A 19,126-nucleotide genomic window follows, 5' to 3' on the forward strand; every position below is an offset into this window, starting at 1 on the left:
TCCATTTCAAAAATCTTTATTTTGAGGCAGAATGTTGTTCTATTTATGTATATGAGTTTGAGAGACCTACTCTGAATCAACAGCTTTGCAGTGGTTGTGATATCATGATCAGGAGCCACAAATGAATATGATCCAAAGTCATCCTTGATAGCATCTTCAATCAGGAGTTTGTGGACTTGTTTATCAATAACAATGTGAACACGGTCAGAAGCTGTAATTGGTTGTCCGTTCTTCTTCCAGCTGCCTTCAACATTTTCCTGTGAGAACTTGACCTCAAGCTGGGCAATATCACCCTCGCAAACGGTCAGGTCCGTCAAAGGCTGAACCAGGGTGACGGGTCGCACTAAGACATGAAGACAAAAGCATTCAGAAATGGAAACCAAAAATAAAAAAAACTCCAAAACACAAAATAAAGTTTAAGACAAACTTAGTAGAACAAAGTGATCAAAATACACGTCTCTAATTCGCAATGTGATAAATGACTTACATTTCATCTTTAGTGAGGCAGTTGTTGTGAATTCACCCACTTTGAAGGTATATTTGCCCTGGTCTTCCTTCTTGACATCTTTCACAGACAGACTGTGTCTTCCACGGCGGGAGGTCATGACATATTTACCACTGGGAGAGAGCAGCTTGTCCTCAAAGTACCAGGTGCCTTCAGCATCTTCACGAGTTACAACACATTCAAATTCTCCAGAGTACGTCTCAGGCACCTCGGTGTTCTCCAGCTGCTTCACCATCTCCAGAGGAGCTCCTGTTGACAGTATGATCAAATAAAGCTCTTAAGAAACTAATGCTTTGTTGACCAAATCCTATTTATTATCATTAAAGTTTTTTAAACTTTGAACATTTCATCATCATCAACAAACCTTCAACATTGAGTTTGGCGCTGGTTCTGATGCTCTCATCATCTACAACTGCGCATGAATATTCTGCATCATCCCTCATGTCAATAATCAGCACAGAGAGGAAGTGGACCTTTCTGTCAGAGTGCATCCTGTATTTATCTCCTGAGAAGATCTCCATGTTGTTCTTGAGCCATTTAACCTTAACAAAAGGCTCATTAGTTTCACACTCAAATGTAGCCATGGTGTCCTTCTCTTTGGCGTTGAGTTCCTCAAGCTTCTGTGTAAAAGTGATGACTTGTTTTGCTGCAAAAACATCACATCATGTTTTATTAGAAAACACGTTATTCAAAAGGGAACAAGTTGTAGTTTGAAGAATTCACTGTTGCCGTACCTTGCACCAGCAGGAAAGCATGGCTGGATGTCTCTCCAGCCTTGTTGGTTGCCTTAACCATGATGCTAGCTGAATCCTCGACTGACACGTTTCTGATCACAAGTTCACACACATGGTCTTCAGGCCAGAACCAGTAAACGCGGTCTGATTTTTCCAGCTGAACACCATTCTTGAACCATTGGCACTCAGGATCTGGTCTACCAACAACTCTGACTCTGAATTTGACTTCATCTCCCAGTGCAACTGTCTGGCTGGTGATGCGCTCCAGGATCTTAGGAGCTTCCATGCTGGGTGAAAGCTTGATCCTTTCTGGTTTCAGAGGTTTCGCAGTTAGTTTGAGGCGCTCTTCCTCCTTCTTCTTCTCAGCCTCCTCCTTTTCCTTTGCATGATGAAGAAGCTCCTCTTTTGTCTTCCGTAGCAGATCTTCATAAGAATCGTCTCTCCTACGTGACTTGAGCTCAACAGCAGTGATGGACTCATAATAGCCTTCCTCTGTCCTGCGCTTAAATTTGCTCCTCAGTTCCTCAGACTCTTCTACGGCTTTTTCGTGGACAATTCTCTGGGCTTTCTTAAGCTTGACCACCTCCTTCAGCTGAGTGTCTTCAGTGGGCTGCTCAGCCTTCACCACCTCAAATGGTACTCTTCCTGACTCAGCAGGAGCTTCGCTTGCTTTACCCTCAGCAGCACGGCGCAGATGAGTTCTGAAGTCTTCCTTCTGTTGAATCTCCAACTTCACAACATATTCAGCTGAACCCAGGTTGTTGTCAGCTATAACCTTTACCTCTCCTGAATCATAGGATTTGATATCTGTAATCTCCAGGTAGTAAATACCATCGTAACGAAGTCTGTATCTCTTGCTTTTGCGGATGAGTTGTCCGTTAAGGTACCAGTTAACCTTTGGAGCCGGGTAGCCGGTCACTCTGCAGCGGAACCTGGCTGTGTCACCTTCCACAACCCTGACAGGCTCAGGGAGAAGGACAATCTCAGGTTTCATTTTCTCTGTTTCTTCTTCAGCAGTTACTCCATAAGGTCCACCTTCATGAGCCTGCCGTTCCATTTCATCAATTCGTTGAACTCCCTTTCTGCCTTCAGGAAGCTGAGATTCCTCAACAAGGCCCTTCTCATCCTTGACGATCAGGGTAGCCGAGGTCTGGTCGACTCCAAACTTGTTGGTTGCTCTGCAGGTGATCACACCACTGTCTCTTGCATAAGCAACCTCATAGTCCAGGCTGCAGTAGCCAAACTCATTGACCATACGCAGCCTGTTGGCAGCAGCCAGAGGCTTGCCGTCATGCAGCCACTCCACCACCATGGTGGGGTCTCCAATCGGAGTCAGCCTGCACTCAAAGTGGGCCGGACCAAAGCGCTTCATTCGGACAGATGTGAGCTTCTTCTTAAACAATGGTTTCTGCTGCTTCTCCTTGTCATAAAGGTCGCCCTCCTCCCACTGCTCTTGGCCATAACGGAGGTGAAGAGGCTCCAGCTCTGGAGGGCTGATCTCTTTGGCCTTGTAGGTTCCTTTGGGAATAATGAGCTTCCTCTCTGGTTCAGGCTCAACATATTCAACCTCCACATTGACTCTGCAGCGGGTGGTGTCTCTGCCAGCCTTGTTGATGGCTGTGGCGGTGTACCAGGCACTGTCTGGTCCGCCTGCTGAGGGGATTTGGAATTTGGCCTCTCCTTTGGTTCCTTCAATCCTAAAACAGAAAAGTTTCATATTAACAACTTCAGACACTTTGGATATTAACAACTACGACTCCTAAGATTTCTCCTCCTTGAGGAGGAGACATCCTGCATTACAAGCAGATAAAACAGCTCTCTTAAATAAGATTGGCTTATTTTTACACAATGCAGTACAAAACATGTTCTAAATACAAGAAGATTCTAATGCTACTGTGGATTTCCTGGAAACTCAGAGCAGATATTAGAATTTATTTTAATATGATACATACTTAATGTGTGGGTGCTTGTGTGGGGTGATGATGTCGCTGTTTTTCAGCCAGACGATGTCAGGCAGTGGGTTTCCAATGGCTTTAACAGCCAGCTCAACCAGAGTGCCCTCCTTCACACTGATGTTCCTCAGTTTCTCAGTAAACTGGGGACGGACCAAGGTTTCCTTAGCTAAAAAAAGATAGAAACATTATGTCAACATATGTCCCAAAGCATTGTCTTGCAAAAAACCTTAAGCAGAGGTCATGGAAACTGTACAACGAAGTCTTACCATCAACTGTGAGAGTGACGGAGATGGATGAGCGCCCGGCTCTGTTCTGAGCCACAACTGTCCATTCTCCAGAGTCATGGGGCATGGCTGGGACAATGATCAGGGACTGAGTCCCATCCTCTTTAACCACAATCTTATGGGTGTGGTCACTAACAATCTGTTGCCCTGAAAAGGCCACATAATTGAAAATGGATTGAGTAACAAGTATTCTACATTTACCAACACCTTTAATGAAGATTCCTCTTATGTGTGTCTCACCATTGTGGAACCAATAAGTGTCAGGCATTGGTCGGCCAACAACCTTCAGGTCAAATCTGGCAGTTTGTCCCTCAGAGCATTTACATGCAGTAGGCTTCATGACAAATACGGGTTTGTAAAGTCTTTCCAGCTGTTGTTCATCAGTCTCATCAAGCCGCCGAGCGGGAGATCGTCCGGGTGAATGGCTGGGTGATCGGCCAGGAGAGCGGCTCAGAGAACGAGGTGACGTGGATCTGAGGAACGTTCAAAATGTAATGAGCATTTAAATCATACACTTTGAAGAGTTTGCTTTGACTCATATTTTACCTGATCCTCTGCACTGCAGGCTGTGGTGTGTATCTCTGAGGAGCGGCTGCAGATGACTCCACATAGAGCTTCCCTGAGCAGACAGCATTTCCTTTCATGTTGGTGGCGAAGGCAGTGTACACGCCTTCATCTTCTGGTCGCACCATAGACAGGCGGAGGCTGGCTCGTCCATCCTGGAGGACCTCCATCTGGTAGTGGTCACCGGGCCTGATGCGCTGGCCATTTTTGAACCAAGCAATCTGCCACAAAGTTAAAGCATCAGTGAATCCTGTTTGACTGTCTCTGTCATGTCTGTTCCAGGTGATTTGTTTAATAGAAGTAACCAAAGAAGAACCTTTTATTTAAAGATTTCTCACCTTGGGGAGCGGCGTTCCAGACATCTTGCAGTGGAAGGTGACGCTCATTCCCTCCATGATCCTGTAGTTTTTGACCGGAGTGTCGAAGGCTGGCTGCACTGCCTCAGTGGCAGTGGCGGTCACCATCAACTCTCCATCCTCGGTTATAATCTCTCTGTAGGTGATCTTCATGATGGTGAGCTCGATCTCCTGAATGATTCTCAGCTCCATGGCAGACAAATGGAATTCCTGCAGGTTTCATGAAAAATATTGGATCTTTATAAGTTGAGTGAAAAAAAAAAGATCAGTGGCTTAATTTTTCTGCTTTGATAAATGCATAGAGAGTATATTACTGTTGCTTAAACACACAGATTTCTACTGTATTAGAGAAAGAACCTTATGATGTATGTAAAGATTCTAACAAAGATGAATTGCCAAACTGCTAAAAGCTCCTCTGCTGAATGTTTCTTGTACCTGTCCGGAGATAACGGTGGTCATTGTATCCACTGTGATAGGGGGAATGTCTCCAGGTTTGGGCTCCTGCACTGGAGCTGTCACTTCCTGTTTCTTCATGTACGCTTCATATTCCTCTGTAAACAAAACATTTGTTCTGTCTCTGATGTAGCCAGTGTGAAACACAATTCATATTTAAGCCCAGTTTCCCTTTAATTTGTCTCTTGTTCTTCCTGTTTAGACACCGTTTGTGGACATACCTTCCTCCAGAAGACTGACGGAGGCTGAGACTTCTCCAAGCTGATTCTTGGCAAAGACAGAATATTCTCCTGCATCGTCTGCAAAGGTCATCGAGATCTCCAATCTGCACTCTCCGGTCTCTTTCTTGTAGGCAACTTTATACCTGATGAACACAGACAGTGAGCTATATAAAATTCCCCAAACTAACGCTGATTATTTTAATATTTGAGTTATTTGAAGGCTATTAGAAGCCATGAGAATGCAAATATAAAATTAAACTAAATAATAATAACTGAGTTACTAAAATAATGGAAAATTGTCCAGATTGATATGATGATAACTGATTCATCGGCTGATGAAAGGACCTTTGGTGACTTTTCTTAATCACTATATTTTCCATGGCTCCTTCTTGGTGGGGCACAGTATCAGAGAGAGAGAATGTGTTTAACTGTTTTTATTTTAGATTTGAGGTTCTAACTCATATTTAACTTTATAAATGAGAATAAAATTTCAATAAAATTTCAGTGGCTACAACAGAACATACAACATTTTGTCACTTTATTTTATGTTTTAGTGTATTTTGAAAGTGAGGAACTGCAATAGTTATAAATTCAAAAATTAAAGCTGCAATTAAAGACTTCAAAACATTACTGTAATTTGGTGTTTTTTAAGAGTTATTACTGTTTTCCAATGTTTGAGAAAGCTGGGCCAGGTCTTTTATGGCAAAATGTATCTTTGGTTTCAGGTTGATTAATAACTTAAAAGACATGTCAGTGGTTGAATTACATATTTAAAAGTCAAAACAATATCAGCTGCTACTTTTTCCTTTTATATAAACTGAAGTATTAGATTATGTCCTCAGTTGTTTCTTTTCCATGAACTTAAAGGATGTTTTAGCTAAAGGAGTTTAAGTTTGATGCAGGACAGAAGCAGCAGCAGCAGCAGATACATATATATGTTCATACGACGCTTTTAGTATTTGATTGTACAATGTTACTGTGAAGGTATAATTTAATTGTAAAATCCAAAGTATACTGTGGGTGATTAGATGCAGTTTGGTGGTTTTAGGAAATAAACTGGATTTAAGCAAGTCAGACACATAACAGCTGCTTAAGAAGAGAAAGGATTTCCTCCCTGAGGTTTCAGTACCTGTATCCGGTGGTGAGCGGCACGCCACTCTTCTTCCAGACAACGTGAGGCTTGGGGTTTCCGCCCACCTGACACTGAAACACAACGCTTCCTCCTTCCACCAGCTTCTGAACGACGGGTGTCTTAATGAAGATGGGAGCAGCAGCAGGGGAATCCGGCTCAACCACACTCACTTCGGTCTCTTCTTTAGCTTCTACTGTAACTCTGTGGTTTAAAACAAGGAACAACTTTAGTAAGAAAAGAAATACTGGTTTATATTTCAAACTTTATAAAATATTCTTGACTTACTGAGTAACTTCAGTGGAAACGACCTCCTGCTTGCCCTCGATGTCCTCAGACACTGTGGGAAAAATAAAGTTCATTCAACCAAGAAATTAGTTTCTGATAGGAAATGAGACAAGCATCTCTCAAACAGCTTAATTTAGAAAATAACTTTCTGTTCTTATTTACATTTTATTTTAAGAATTGGTAAGCTCAAATGATTATTGAGCCTTCTCAATAATCAATAATCAATAATCAATATGTCACTACAGCACTCAAACCATTCAGCTTCTTACAGGTTTCTACTGGTATTCTGACAAAGTTGGAGGGCCTTCTTTACTTCACCCCAATCTTTAGCTGCCCACACACATTCTCAATCAGACTCCAGTTGGGACAGACTGGGTCTCTCCTACCGTTGGTATTGCTACCAGTGAGACCAGTAGTTTCGTAGTTTGCACTGACCCTGGACGAGCAGGTAGCAGGAGGTGCTGATGGTTCCGGCCTCGTTGGTGGCTGTACAAGTGAAGCGTCCGCTGTCTTCAGCGAAAGCCTCACGTATCACCAGCCGAGCAGATCCGCTCACGTAGCTGATCTGGAAATCAATGGAGCTCTCGATCTTGTAGTCCTCCCTGAACCACATGATGACGGGGGCGGGCTGACCGCTGATCTGACACTCCAAGGTCACCGACTCGCCCTCTGTCACGTTTGTGTTTTTCAAGCCCTGCATCGACATGATATGTTTAGAAAACACCCATTTTACTGCAAAGCTGATGATGTGGTCAACAATCTCAACTGGGCCACTTACAGAGACCAAAGTGGGTGGGACAACAGCGCCACCTGCAGACGGTACAGCTGCTGCCTCTGGCACCTGTCACAGAAACAAATCTATTAGATTAATCTGACATTTAAATCCATTTCTAAAAGAAGAATGCAACACACAGGACATAAAATGTGATGTTCACGCCCGAGAGGTGATGAAGAAGAGGCGACAACACAGAAAAATGAAGACGGTGCTGGATGGGCTCAAGAAGTGAGGATGAGGTTATCAATAGTGCAGAGAAGGAAGCTTGTTAAAGTTTTTATTAGAAGAACATTTATTGTTGGATTTTTCACAGAAATCAAGAAAACCAGATCTCTACCTAACAGGACAATCCCTAAAGATAAGATGAAAACAAACCCAAAGCTTTCAGGTCTTTGTCTCATGAGAGGTGAAAGATTGGAGTTAACCAAAGTTTTCTTTCCTTCCTTTAAAGCTGGTGTGAGTTTTCAAACTGCAGGTTTCAGAACCATCTGTTTCTTGCTACACATCAGGTTTTCTTGTTCTGCTCAGATCCATCTCATGAAGCTACAGAACAAACCTTGACTCTCCAGTCCTCATAAACTCTGTCCATCCCCACCATGTAGGCGACCCCCGTCTGAACCTGGGTGCCAGAGCGATACGACTCAATGGATTCTTTGAAAGGCGGTGGGATGGACTCCAGCATCTCACTGGTCCTAACAACTTTAAGAGACGGACTGGGAGACTTGACCGGTTTGATGATCTTTCTAGAAGGAGATGAGGATAACTCTTTCTGCAGAGTGGCGATAGCTGAGCCGGCGATGGACACCTGACCAATCCAGAGAGGAGGAAACGCCACACCGTCATCAGAACAGCCAAAGACTGGACTAGACTTTATTGTCATTGACATTTTACACTAAAAAGTGCAAAAAAGAGTGAAGTTCCATGGCAATGAATGAAATGAATGAATGAAATGTGCTGGATTTATATCTAAGGTGCACACAGCACACAGAGGGTCTATGGGCCGTTAGTTTTATTAGAACTATAACAGGATCAAATGAGGGGAATTTTAGATGAAGCAGGATTAATTATGGGTAGAAAAGGAAATTTCTTTTCTGATTAATAATTTAAGTCAGGAGCGTAAAAAAGAAGGGGAAGGTTAAAGAGGGCTTCATTTGTTAAAGATGTTCAAACACCTCTAGAATCGGTTTGCATCTCAGGCAAGCAGTAATAACCAAACTAACAGACTAACACAATACAAACACTGCAGAGTGTTTGGTTTATTTTAGACCATTTGAGAAATATTTTACATTTACCATATAGCAATGGAAATAAGAGTTTGGATGTCAGAGTAAAGCTTAACTAATGGGTCTAAGCTGATGCAAAGTAGTCAAAAACAGATATTTATGTATACATGTATTTAACTCAGTTAGAAAAATCGGAGGCAGGGATTTCTGATCAATGTGGAAAATCTAAACATGAGACACCAGGTGGCATCTTTAGCCATCTGTGATCCACCTGTTCATGAAACATATGTGATTGTTGACTTTGTTTATGAAAGAATCAATTTAGAGGCTGGCAGATGCTGCACAGCTTGCTGCAAACATTTTCCCATAAAGCTGCAACAGAAACCTGAACTTAGAGAGTCAACTACCTATCAGTTTTAACTCACACCAAAACATTGGTCGTTATCTCACTTGTTTAAGTTTCTCATTTTTACTCTGGCTATGTCCTACTGCTTGCCTGGTTCTGCCTCTCTTACCTCCCCAACAGACTCTGGTTTGGGGACAGAAACTTTAGAAACCATGAATTGTGGAACTGGAGACGGAGTGAGACCAGTTTCCACTCTGGAGGAGATTTCTGTCCCTCTCTGAATCTGCGGTGATCAACACAGAAGCGTTAGCATGTCAAGTAGACGCTCAGAGCTGCTCAGTACAATAGTAAGGGGAAAATGGCAAATTCAAAGTAATTTAATAATAATCACTCTTCAGAACGTTGTTTAAAATTTAAATTTAAACTATATTTAGTTTTAAGCACAAAAATGTATAAAATTGTTTGGATTAAAAAAAGGTTTTGCCAGTGTAAATTTAACCCCACTGACAAAGTAAAATCATTTATTTTTGTCAGATCAGGGTCTTGTTCTTTTCTTCACATGTTGAGCTTCTAACCTGAGCCTGCAGGTCAGATGTGAACTCCTGAGCAGCAGTGAGCATTTGACCAGCCTGCATTCTCGTTGACGTCCAGCCAATCTGATACTGTTGATCGGCAGACATAGCAACTGTCTGCTGCCTCATTTCAGCCTCTACAGCCTCCACCTCTTCAGCTCGACCGCCTTCGACATGCACGGGTTGGCGAATACTAGCCAGGTCAACGGCGGCCACCACTTTGGCCACCGCCCCAGCTTTTGTCCCTCCCTCAGCCTGGAGATAGAACCAGCAGCACAAAGAACTCAGAACAAGACAACAACACACAGAAAGGAGGTCTGATGAAAAATAAAATAGCAAGTCTGAATTTTATTCAGACTTTCTGCATCAAGTAAAACAAGATGTTACGCTTTTTAGTGTTAGTCAAGTGAACCAGCTGAAGTAGAATAGAGCTAGTAATTTTACTAACCACGTTATTCCAAGATCACATGATGCATTTCATATAATTTTATTAAAATGTGTAGGAACATAAGCATTAAGTTCTTAAATGGGATAATATTGTCTATAAGGCTTCTTCACCTTATAAAGGTTGGCAAAAATGACCGGAAAAAGACCCACAGTTGGTAAATGATGGAAAATAAAGTACAGATTGCAGGAATAATCCATCTTTCACATGTACCAGATTAAGATTAAACCACAGATTAAGCTTCGTCTGATTGAAAGAGAAGCCGCAAGCAACACAACTACAGGTAATGTCTGGATACTTCAACGTTCTGAAAGGACCAGAGGTAACTAAAGTAACACACCAAAAAAACTTCATTTAGTTAAATTCCTCACCAGTTACTCAAAAAAACCCTCACTACATGCCAAAACAAACTGCTTTGCCATGAATACTGAGCCATAATTTCTTAGAGACACTAGTGCTGAAGGGATTTAGACAATAAAAATTAAAAACATAAAAACTGAGTTTCAGACAATTTTTGACTCCAGAATTTGGTTCTCATAGTCCAGCCCTAACAGGATGATTCTAGTAACTCTGCTGATCTCCAGTGATGGGATAGATGTCCACATGAACAGGTTGAAGAAAATGTGGCACAAATCAGCATAATCCAAGTTTTACAAATCAGAAGGACCCAAATCACACAAAAAGAAATGACAGGAGTGAAATCTGTGGAAAACATTGTTGAATGTTGGTTCTTCTGCAGGAAGTCTCTTCTTGCAATAATCCTAAAAATATTTATCCATTGTATTTAAAAATAAGAAAGGAGAAGCTGGCTGGAAGAACAGAAAATGCCCTAGTCTTTGATAAGTTTGATTTAGACATGTACTACAAAAAACAAAAAAAAGGTACAGAGGTTTTTGTAAATATAAGCGCAAACTTCAAACTGAGATCTGAGACATTCCTGGTTAGGATTTTATCTGGATTGAAACCACAGCTTTGACCATCATCCAAGTCTAAAAAAGTTTCCAGGGGAATGAAATGTTGTTAGCAGACACACAGAAAGACAAACATACAAACCAAACAACCTCCATCATGGAGGCACAAACAGAACTGGACAGTACATGCTCCATCACTACGCTCGGATATGACCAACTCCAAACAGCAGGAGGGGAATTCTGGTAACAAAGATTTCAGATTCTTAGCATCTGGTGTTAGCATGAGCTGACATTATCCTCCTTTCTTATGTCTCTAAAGCAGCCAGAGGGGAGATAAAACCCTCCTCCAAACACACAATCCCCACCTCTTTGGAGTCTATGACTGGTTGATGAACTGGTTTCATGCCATCATCTCCTCTCTTCCATGGTGGAGGGACTTCAGCGGCGGGGGCAGGCTGCTTCCTCGTGGTGACGGGAGACTTTACCGGCCTGGTGGGGAACAGTGACCAGGTTCACTCTTTCTGTTTGTAGGTAACGTAGCTACTTTAAGTCAGCATAAATGACGTGATGCTCCCACCTGACAGTTGTGGGCGTGGGAGCCTTCACGTGTCTGACAGGTGACGGTGACTGTTGGCGCCCTGCGGTCACCTTGGGGACCAGCGAGGGCTGGGTGGGGGACTTTGACGAAGGTTTGGGTGGAACTCTGGGTGGAGTCTTGTGACCAAGTGTCTGAGCCAGTTCGAACTCCATCTTCTGAGGAAAGATACAAAGAGATCAAATTAAGGCACAAAAAATGAGAATCTAATAAGAATAAGATCTTTTTTTCCCAATGAGTAGAAAAAGTGAGATGAAGCTAGAACCCTAACAGGAGTTCTGATCACATCAGACATGATTTGTACCTTTTCCACTCTTGTGACTCTGGTCTGTGAAATCTGAGCAGTTGAAATCACCGTCTTGGTTTTCTTTGCTGGAACTGGTTCTTCTCCTGAGCACAAAGTTCAGGTTCAGATAATGTCCACTCAGCAGTTATAACCCACAGAAGCTGACAGAGCTCACCTTGAACCAGCAGCTCGCAGGTAGACGTGGCCCGTCCACTGCTGTTGGTGGCTGTTGCAGAATACGTCCCAGAATCCTCTGGGAAGGCCTCTGCAATCAGCAGACTGTACAGGTCTCCGTCCTGCAGGATCCGGAAGTCGGCAGAGCTCTGGATCTCGGCTCCCTCCCTGTAGAACTTGACTACAGGTGTGGGGATGCCTGTGATTCTGACGTTCAGCCTCACCTGGCTGCCCTGCCTCACTGTGGAGGTCTGCAGCCTCTGAAGGAAGGTGGGAGGCGCCGTCTCCGCTGCAGCAAAAAAAAAAAACAGGTGTAAACCAATAAACTCCGACACCTGACTGTGGCTTTTAGATTTAATCTCCAAGATTTAACTTGTATCGTCAGTCAAAGTTATTTTAGCTCACCCACATCAAGGTATCCCTCAATTATTTTTACTAAATGTAACAAAACTTACTAACTAACAATATTTTCCATAACCCCTCTCCAAAGAAAGTAACTATGAGCTCAGTACAGCCAGAGAGATTTAAAGAAGAGCAGCCAAACCCATCCAGGTTGGTTTGCCTCCCACTGATGGCGTCTCACCTGTAACCAGGAGCTCAGCGGTGCTCGTGGCTTGTCCAGCGCCGTTGGTGGCTCTGACAGAAAAGCGTCCGCTGTGTGCGGCGGTCACAGCGGGGATCCTCAGAACAGCGCGGCCGTCGCTGAACGAGATCTGGACGCCGGGCAGAGCTGCGGCGGAAAGAACCTGGCCATCACGGAACCAGCTCACCTCAGGAACTGGAAAACCTGCAGAGGAGAAGGTCAGAGGTCAGAGGTCAGGGAAGCAGGAACGATATGCTGCAGAACCTCAGCAACAAAACACACAGGAACTTCACTGTACATATATCCATCAATGATGTTTTTGAATAACAGTAAAGCTTTTATAATTTAACACTTTAATATGGTTTGATTTATGAAGCAGCCATGGTTTAAAAACCATTATAATATGGCTTATTAATGTCTTAATAACTCATATTAAAACACTAACTGTTTTAACTTTTGTACAGTTAAAACAGTATTCAAAACAAAATGGAAATAAAGACGAGTATAGTCTTTATTTTTCTATTAATCAGAAGCTAAACTTTGATTTCTTTGAAATTTCAAGTTTCAAAAGTGAAAAGTCTACAATCCTCAAATCTTTTTTAATTGAGGTGAAACAGTCATATTTTGTTATGACTGTAAACTTTTATTATCCTGCTTAATTAGCTGCATGCTGAAGCGTCTGTAGCGAAAATAAAATGTGGAAAAGTTTCATATTTTCATTTATTGAGTTTATCACTCTGCAAACGTTTATTATCCTGCGAACTTCGCTTGTGATGCTCTGATTTTGCAGAATTGTCTCCTGCCTGAGAACCAAACCGAGATGCCGCCATCAGATGTTTTCTTACCACTGATTTGAGCCTCGAACGAAGCGGCACTACCCTCCAGTGCCACGACGTTCTGTAGCGGCTGTGTAAACGTTGGCGCTTGTGTTGACATGGTGGTCGGCACCCTGAAACACAGACCAGGTCATTAAACCTTAGATTTCTGCAGCAGACAGACACATTCCGCCCCTGAAGCATCTGCATGAGGCGGGTTTCATCTGGTGCAAACCATCCACAGGAAAACAGGAAATGCTGCCACTTTAGACACATCAAGTTATCTTACCACCAGCAGGTGGCGCCAGTTCTCCATTAAAACTTTGGAAAGAAAATACAAGAAGCTTTTTTTTCTTCAAATAAATCCACAAAATGGCAAAAAAAAAGTCAAATGTTTATGATTATTTTTTGAAACACTCAAGGTTCACAAAGAGAAAGTTGATACAGACTCTTCACATTGCTTTAAAATGTCTTCTGCACATTTTTTTTTCACACAGTTTGGGTTTTGTTTCTCCTCCTGCCCTCCATTAGAATCTAAATATTTCTTTTGTCATTCACTCAGTTAACTCATGCTGACTATTTAGCTACATGCTGCAGTGTTTGCACAGCAAAAATAAGCATAAAGTTTCACATTTTCACTCACTGCTTTTTCCACAAAATACACTTGATGGTTAACTTTACAAGCATTTTCCAAATGCATGAAATATCCAGCATATATGATCTAACCACAGATCTTCACAGTAAAACCAGACACCAGTTCAGTTCTGTTTGCCACATTTGTGTTTTCTCAGGGTTGTTTTAAGGAGCTTCCACAAGACCGAGACCTTATTAGCTGATATTCAACATTTGTTTTTGTCTCTACAATTTTTGTAATTTTTATTCTTTGAAATTCAACATTAATTTTTTTATTTTTTTTTCTTGACATTTGTTAAGATTTAATCAATTCTTCAAAAGTTGTAGTATTTCTCAGGCAGGTTTAAATAAATTGCAACAAAATATTTGTTTTTTCACAAGAAATGAGAGAAGCAACTTTCAAAAACAATAATGAATTTTATTTAAAAAGAAACAATGTACAGCTCAAACTTAATTGAAACTCTTTGATGCACACTACCAGATTATAACACAAACTAACTCACATCTGCAGTCCCACGATAATAAATGTAAAATAAGTATCTTTTTTGGAGAAAAATTAGTTTCATCTGCATTTTGATGATAATTGACATGTAAGAAATGATTTGTACTGTTGTCAGTAATCAATGGAAACATATTTATTGGAATTACAAAAACCAAACCCTTGCTATAACTGCTGATCAGGATTTTTCCTGTTTCCACTTGTTTTTTTGAGTGTAATCTTTTACATTAAACATTCATTTCTCTGAGGTTGGAAGGCCTCCTTGCCATCACCCTAATCTTTAGCTCCCTACACAGATTCTGAATCAGATTCTTGTTAGGACTTTTCCTGCAGCAATCCAAAACACCAGTATTACTTCCAGTCAAAAGAAACAAGTTGGTCATATTAAAAGATTACCTAAATTTACTAGAGGTGTGAAGATTTTTCTGAAATATTCATATTTCACAGAAACTGTGATGAGAGCTTGTGCCCTGCAGGAGAGTCAATGGATAGAGATTTCTTTCTAATTATTTAAAGTCCATTTATCTGTTTTATCTTCAACAGTTAAGTCTGATTCAATTTAAATTATTTGTATAGTACTAAATCACAAAATGTTGCAACAAGATACTTCATATTAAAACAACATGCCTCGTTCAAATCCAGTGTTATTCAGATTCAGGATCAATAAAGAGTCAATTTTTATTCAATGTATTATCTATTCTTATGCTGATCTGATTAGTACTTAAACATATTGATGTTAGACAACCAGACAATAAAGCTACAATGGTGTTATTATTTTTCTATCTTTAGGTTATTATATATATTTTGTATTTATAAAACTTCAGACAGATTCTGTGAAGCTGCAGCTGTTTCTGATAATCTGACAGCAGCAGGTGCTGCTGCGCGAACCGCAGTACTACAGTTACTGCCTCAGTACTACAGTTACTGCCTCAGTACTACAGTTACTCCTTCCAACACTTTATAGATCCACAGGTCAGAAGTGTCGCTCTAAGGAAAATGTTTTTAAAACCATTACTTTTACTGTGGAAAAAATTATCTTAATTATTCTAATAATGTTGCAGGAAACGGAAAACAAAATGCAATCTAATTCATAGAGTGCAAAACAATCATCATCCTAGTTTAGCTTAAAGAGAAAACAGAAAGAAAACAGCAATAATTAGCTGCAGTTCTAGAAATATTGTAAATAAAATCAGAAGTCATGTTAATATGCTTATCATGATGACTTTCTGTGTTTGTAAATAAAAAACCCTAAAGATCAGTTTTGAAATTGTTCATGTTGTGGAAACAAAACTGAACTGAAACTCATCACAGTTACATGGAACGTCAACCAGATAACATGAAATTACATAAAAATGTGTTTATATTGAAGCAATAGTTCTCATTGTTCACATTGTTATTAACACAGCTTTGTATAACGTTATATTCAGCCAAAAAGTGCATCATTTGATTAAAGCTGGAACAGCACCAGGACTAAAATCATGTTTACCTAAAATAGCTTCATGTTAAAATAGATCTGACTCTTAATCATTTGTGGGAGACACATCTTTACTTTGACTATGCTTGACCCAAATTACAGAACATTCTTCTTTAAGTCTCACAAATATATGATTCTGTATTTAATCAGGTCCAAGGCAGAAAACCAAAAACGAATCAAATATTTTATCACTGACAGCTCCGGAAACACCAAGTTCAAGTTTGTTGACAGACTTCCTGCTGACATCAGAAGAACCCTCCAGTGACGGGAGGATTTCTGCCTGAGTCATTTTCAAACACGTCCAGATGATTTTAGCATCAGATTCTGGGTTAAATGAGGATTTCCTGCACTTTCAATGAGACACTGAACACCTCACCAGGACACCTGCTGCTTCATTTCACTGCTGTCAGCTGATCTCAGCTCACATTGTTTACACTCATCACAACATCATCTCAACATGCTCAATCCATAATCAATACACAGCTTAACATCAGACCGATCATCTAGGACCAAACCGGACCAGCCCTGCTGGTATTTACAGATCAACATCCGAGAGACAGATATGGCAGTAACCAAAAATACCTCGACACCCCCACCCTGACCCTGCACAGTTTGATTGACAGCCACCATGTGGCGCATAGCTGGAGGTGCAACTGATAGCTCTGCTGCTGATTCCCTTAAAAAGCCATGGGCCCAGCTGACAGGCCTCTCGGATGCTCTCAGCAGCTATTCTTGGCCCTCCACAGATCACTGCACACTCTGCTGCATGAGGCCTCCTTCTGCAGCCAAAAATACATCAACACCTCAGCAAACGTCTCCAAAAGCTGAATTCCTGACCCCAGATCTGATCCCAGCTTCACCAAAAACCAGAGTCCATGTCCGGGTAAAAGCATATCAGTTAGGGAGCACTGGGACACGAGCTGGAACTACTCACTTGTTTCCACAAGAGTGCCTGGAAGTGATGGGACGGAGCCCGACTGACTAACGGGCAGCAGCCCCCTTATCCAGAAAGGTTTGTGCAGAAAAATCCAAGGTGAGAACGGTCGAGCCTCGAAATATTCCCTGACAAAAACAAAACTACACAGATAGAAGCCGTGTAGTTTTGCTTTCCCTCCCCGCAATCCCTCCACCCGAGGCGAGGCTGGGAATGCTCCAACTGCTCAGGAGGGCCCAGACGGTGCTTTAGGGTTTTATACGAAGGGGGCAACCTGCATCACCACCTCACAGAGCCTCCCCATTGGCTGCTGGGACACCCAGGGGGGCATGATGGGAGATGGCAGCCATTTATGAAACCTCCTCTCCTCCAGTCTGCCAGTCATCATGAAGCCGTTGATCGAGCTACGATTCCCATCGATCTGGAGTCACCTGACTGCAGAACGTCAAGCATTACATGAGACCTGAAATAAAACCCTGAAGAGTTAAACTGTGCAAAAATCTCTGCAAACATCAGAGTCATAAAATAAGTGCTGACAAAAAAAGGAAGCTGAGGGTGAGGCTGTCCCTGTCAGTCAAACTCCCCCCCGCCTCCATCCAGCAGAACCACCGGCTGGTTGTTACAACACACCAACAAACTGTTTGTCTTCATCCTCAGTCTGACTGATGCAGCTTCAAACCAAGATTTAAAGGCTCTGCAAATGGAAAGCTTCAGCTCAGATCTCAGCCAGTAGCTCAGAACTGATCCGGTAGTTCAGATCTGATCCAGTAGCTCAGAACTGATCAAGTAGCTCAGAACTGATCCGGTAGCTCAGATCTGATCCAGTATCTGTTCTGTCCCACCATCAGGGTTTGGTAACACCGTTTGGTAACTCATCTATTAATCTTCTATCCATCTGTCACCCAACCAGAACCTAAGAATCTACGACAGAAGCCTCTGATTTGTTTCTTTTCATTAATGTGAGAAAATTAACCTTTTGAATTCTTCATGGTTTTGTTTACATCCAGTGATTAGTCAAAATATTAGCTAATTTAACAAATACAACAACAACAACTAAGAAACAAAAAGACAAAAGGGTTTCTTAAAATAAGCACTGAGCAGGGTTATTTTTGAAATACCAAACCTGAGGAATATGGAACATGAAGGAAATCTCATATTCTGTTTATGTTTAGAAGTCAAGAGTCAGAGTATTAAGGTACTTTCTAGAGAAAAAATTATAAATAAATCAATATCATAAAGATTAGATCAACATTTGTTGCAACAGCCCCTTTGACTTACAATAACTCATCACCCAGTCAGAAACTAAATGCACGCTCCTTTTACAGTCTGACAGATTTATGTTGTTTTTAAGCTGCAGTTGAAACTTTCTTCTTCTTGAATCTCAACGCTCAAAACTAGCAGGATTTTCTAAATGTGCCCATTTCTCTCGTACTTTGCATTCCTCTCGTACTTTGCATTTCTCTCCTGCAGAAATGCTCAGTCTTCTCTTAAAAGTCTCTTCCTACAGGGAAAACTTATGTTGTCTAAGCTAAAGAAGATCTTCAGGAGTTTCCTCTGCACTTCAAAAGACCTCATCCTCCTCAGCAGGTAGCGTCTGCCCTGACCGTTTCTGTATGACCATCAGTGTTGTGAGGCCAGTCCAGTTTATTGTTCAGGTGAACACAGAGGTGCTTATCTCAATATCTGTTCCCTTTATGTTCACTGGTGTCAGTTGGGTGGAAATCCACCACCAGGTTCTTGGTTTTATACATGAGATTATAGCCAGGTGGCTAAGTTCACTCTGTAGTCCTTATTGGCAGGTTGATGCTAAATTCCAATAACAAATGCAGGAATAAGAAAAACACAAAATAAAACTGCAGAAAAAAAACTTAAAATCTCTATATACTTATCATTTACTCAGTGTTGATATGTTTTGCTTTCCAAGAGCCAGATTTTAAGATGTTTTTTAAATCAGATGAGTGAAAGGTCAATTTTTTATCTTAATTGTTTTCCAAGTGGGAAAAACTATCGTGATTGAACAGTCACTCCTGTTGGCTCAATGGTGTTCTTTTAAATACACTTTTGGAATAGTAATGGAGCAAAACCATGACATATTTTATAAATAAGATGTTAGGTCAAGGCGTCTTCGATGCTGGTATGACACAGGAAGTAAGTCTTATGGTTCCTTCCTGAGCTTCAGGCCCAGGTTGAACATAAACCCAATGATCTGAGCAGCACCAGAGGGAGGCGGTGGGATGAAGTACACTGAAGCAGAGAGGATGGGGGCGGCTCAGATCTAATAGGTGTGAAGTTTAGGCTGGGGAGGGTGTTGCTATGATGACAGAGCTAAGTGGTTTATATTTCTGGGAGGAAAAACAAGCAATAACCAAAGA

At 41.5% G+C, this 19,126-nt stretch overlaps 1 protein-coding gene across 1 annotated transcript in view; it reads right to left on the minus strand.

The window, feature by feature from the left end:
- LOC106959964 (titin-like) overlaps positions 1–16,982 on the minus strand; it is a 159,879-nt gene extending 142,897 nt beyond the window's left edge. Inside the window, exons 1-25 of the mRNA XM_015052845.1 lie at positions 16,755–16,982; positions 13,245–13,348; positions 12,400–12,603; positions 11,818–12,105; positions 11,661–11,746; positions 11,339–11,514; positions 11,127–11,250; positions 9,409–9,660; positions 9,003–9,116; positions 7,821–8,069; positions 7,268–7,330; positions 6,925–7,183; positions 6,490–6,541; positions 6,202–6,405; positions 5,073–5,215; positions 4,834–4,949; positions 4,381–4,608; positions 4,025–4,263; positions 3,719–3,951; positions 3,461–3,625; positions 3,192–3,360; positions 1,240–2,936; positions 870–1,151; positions 488–754; positions 71–343 (exon numbers count right to left, since the gene is read on the minus strand). Coding sequence (XP_014908331.1) covers positions 71–343; positions 488–754; positions 870–1,151; positions 1,240–2,936; positions 3,192–3,360; positions 3,461–3,625; positions 3,719–3,951; positions 4,025–4,263; positions 4,381–4,608; positions 4,834–4,949; positions 5,073–5,215; positions 6,202–6,405; positions 6,490–6,541; positions 6,925–7,183; positions 7,268–7,330; positions 7,821–8,069; positions 9,003–9,116; positions 9,409–9,660; positions 11,127–11,250; positions 11,339–11,514; positions 11,661–11,746; positions 11,818–12,105; positions 12,400–12,603; positions 13,245–13,335 — 5,974 coding nt within the window. The 5' untranslated portion in view covers positions 13,336–13,348; positions 16,755–16,982. The remainder of the gene's footprint in view (positions 1–70; positions 344–487; positions 755–869; positions 1,152–1,239; positions 2,937–3,191; positions 3,361–3,460; positions 3,626–3,718; positions 3,952–4,024; positions 4,264–4,380; positions 4,609–4,833; positions 4,950–5,072; positions 5,216–6,201; positions 6,406–6,489; positions 6,542–6,924; positions 7,184–7,267; positions 7,331–7,820; positions 8,070–9,002; positions 9,117–9,408; positions 9,661–11,126; positions 11,251–11,338; positions 11,515–11,660; positions 11,747–11,817; positions 12,106–12,399; positions 12,604–13,244; positions 13,349–16,754) is intronic.
- Positions 16,983–19,126: the final 2,144 nt, after the last annotated feature.

The sequence above is a fragment of the Poecilia latipinna genome, unplaced genomic scaffold (assembly GCF_001443285.1).
Source record: "Poecilia latipinna isolate Pla-1442-1.1 unplaced genomic scaffold, P_latipinna-1.0 Scaffold1139, whole genome shotgun sequence".
In the NCBI taxonomy this organism is placed as follows: domain Eukaryota; kingdom Metazoa; phylum Chordata; class Actinopteri; order Cyprinodontiformes; family Poeciliidae; genus Poecilia; species Poecilia latipinna.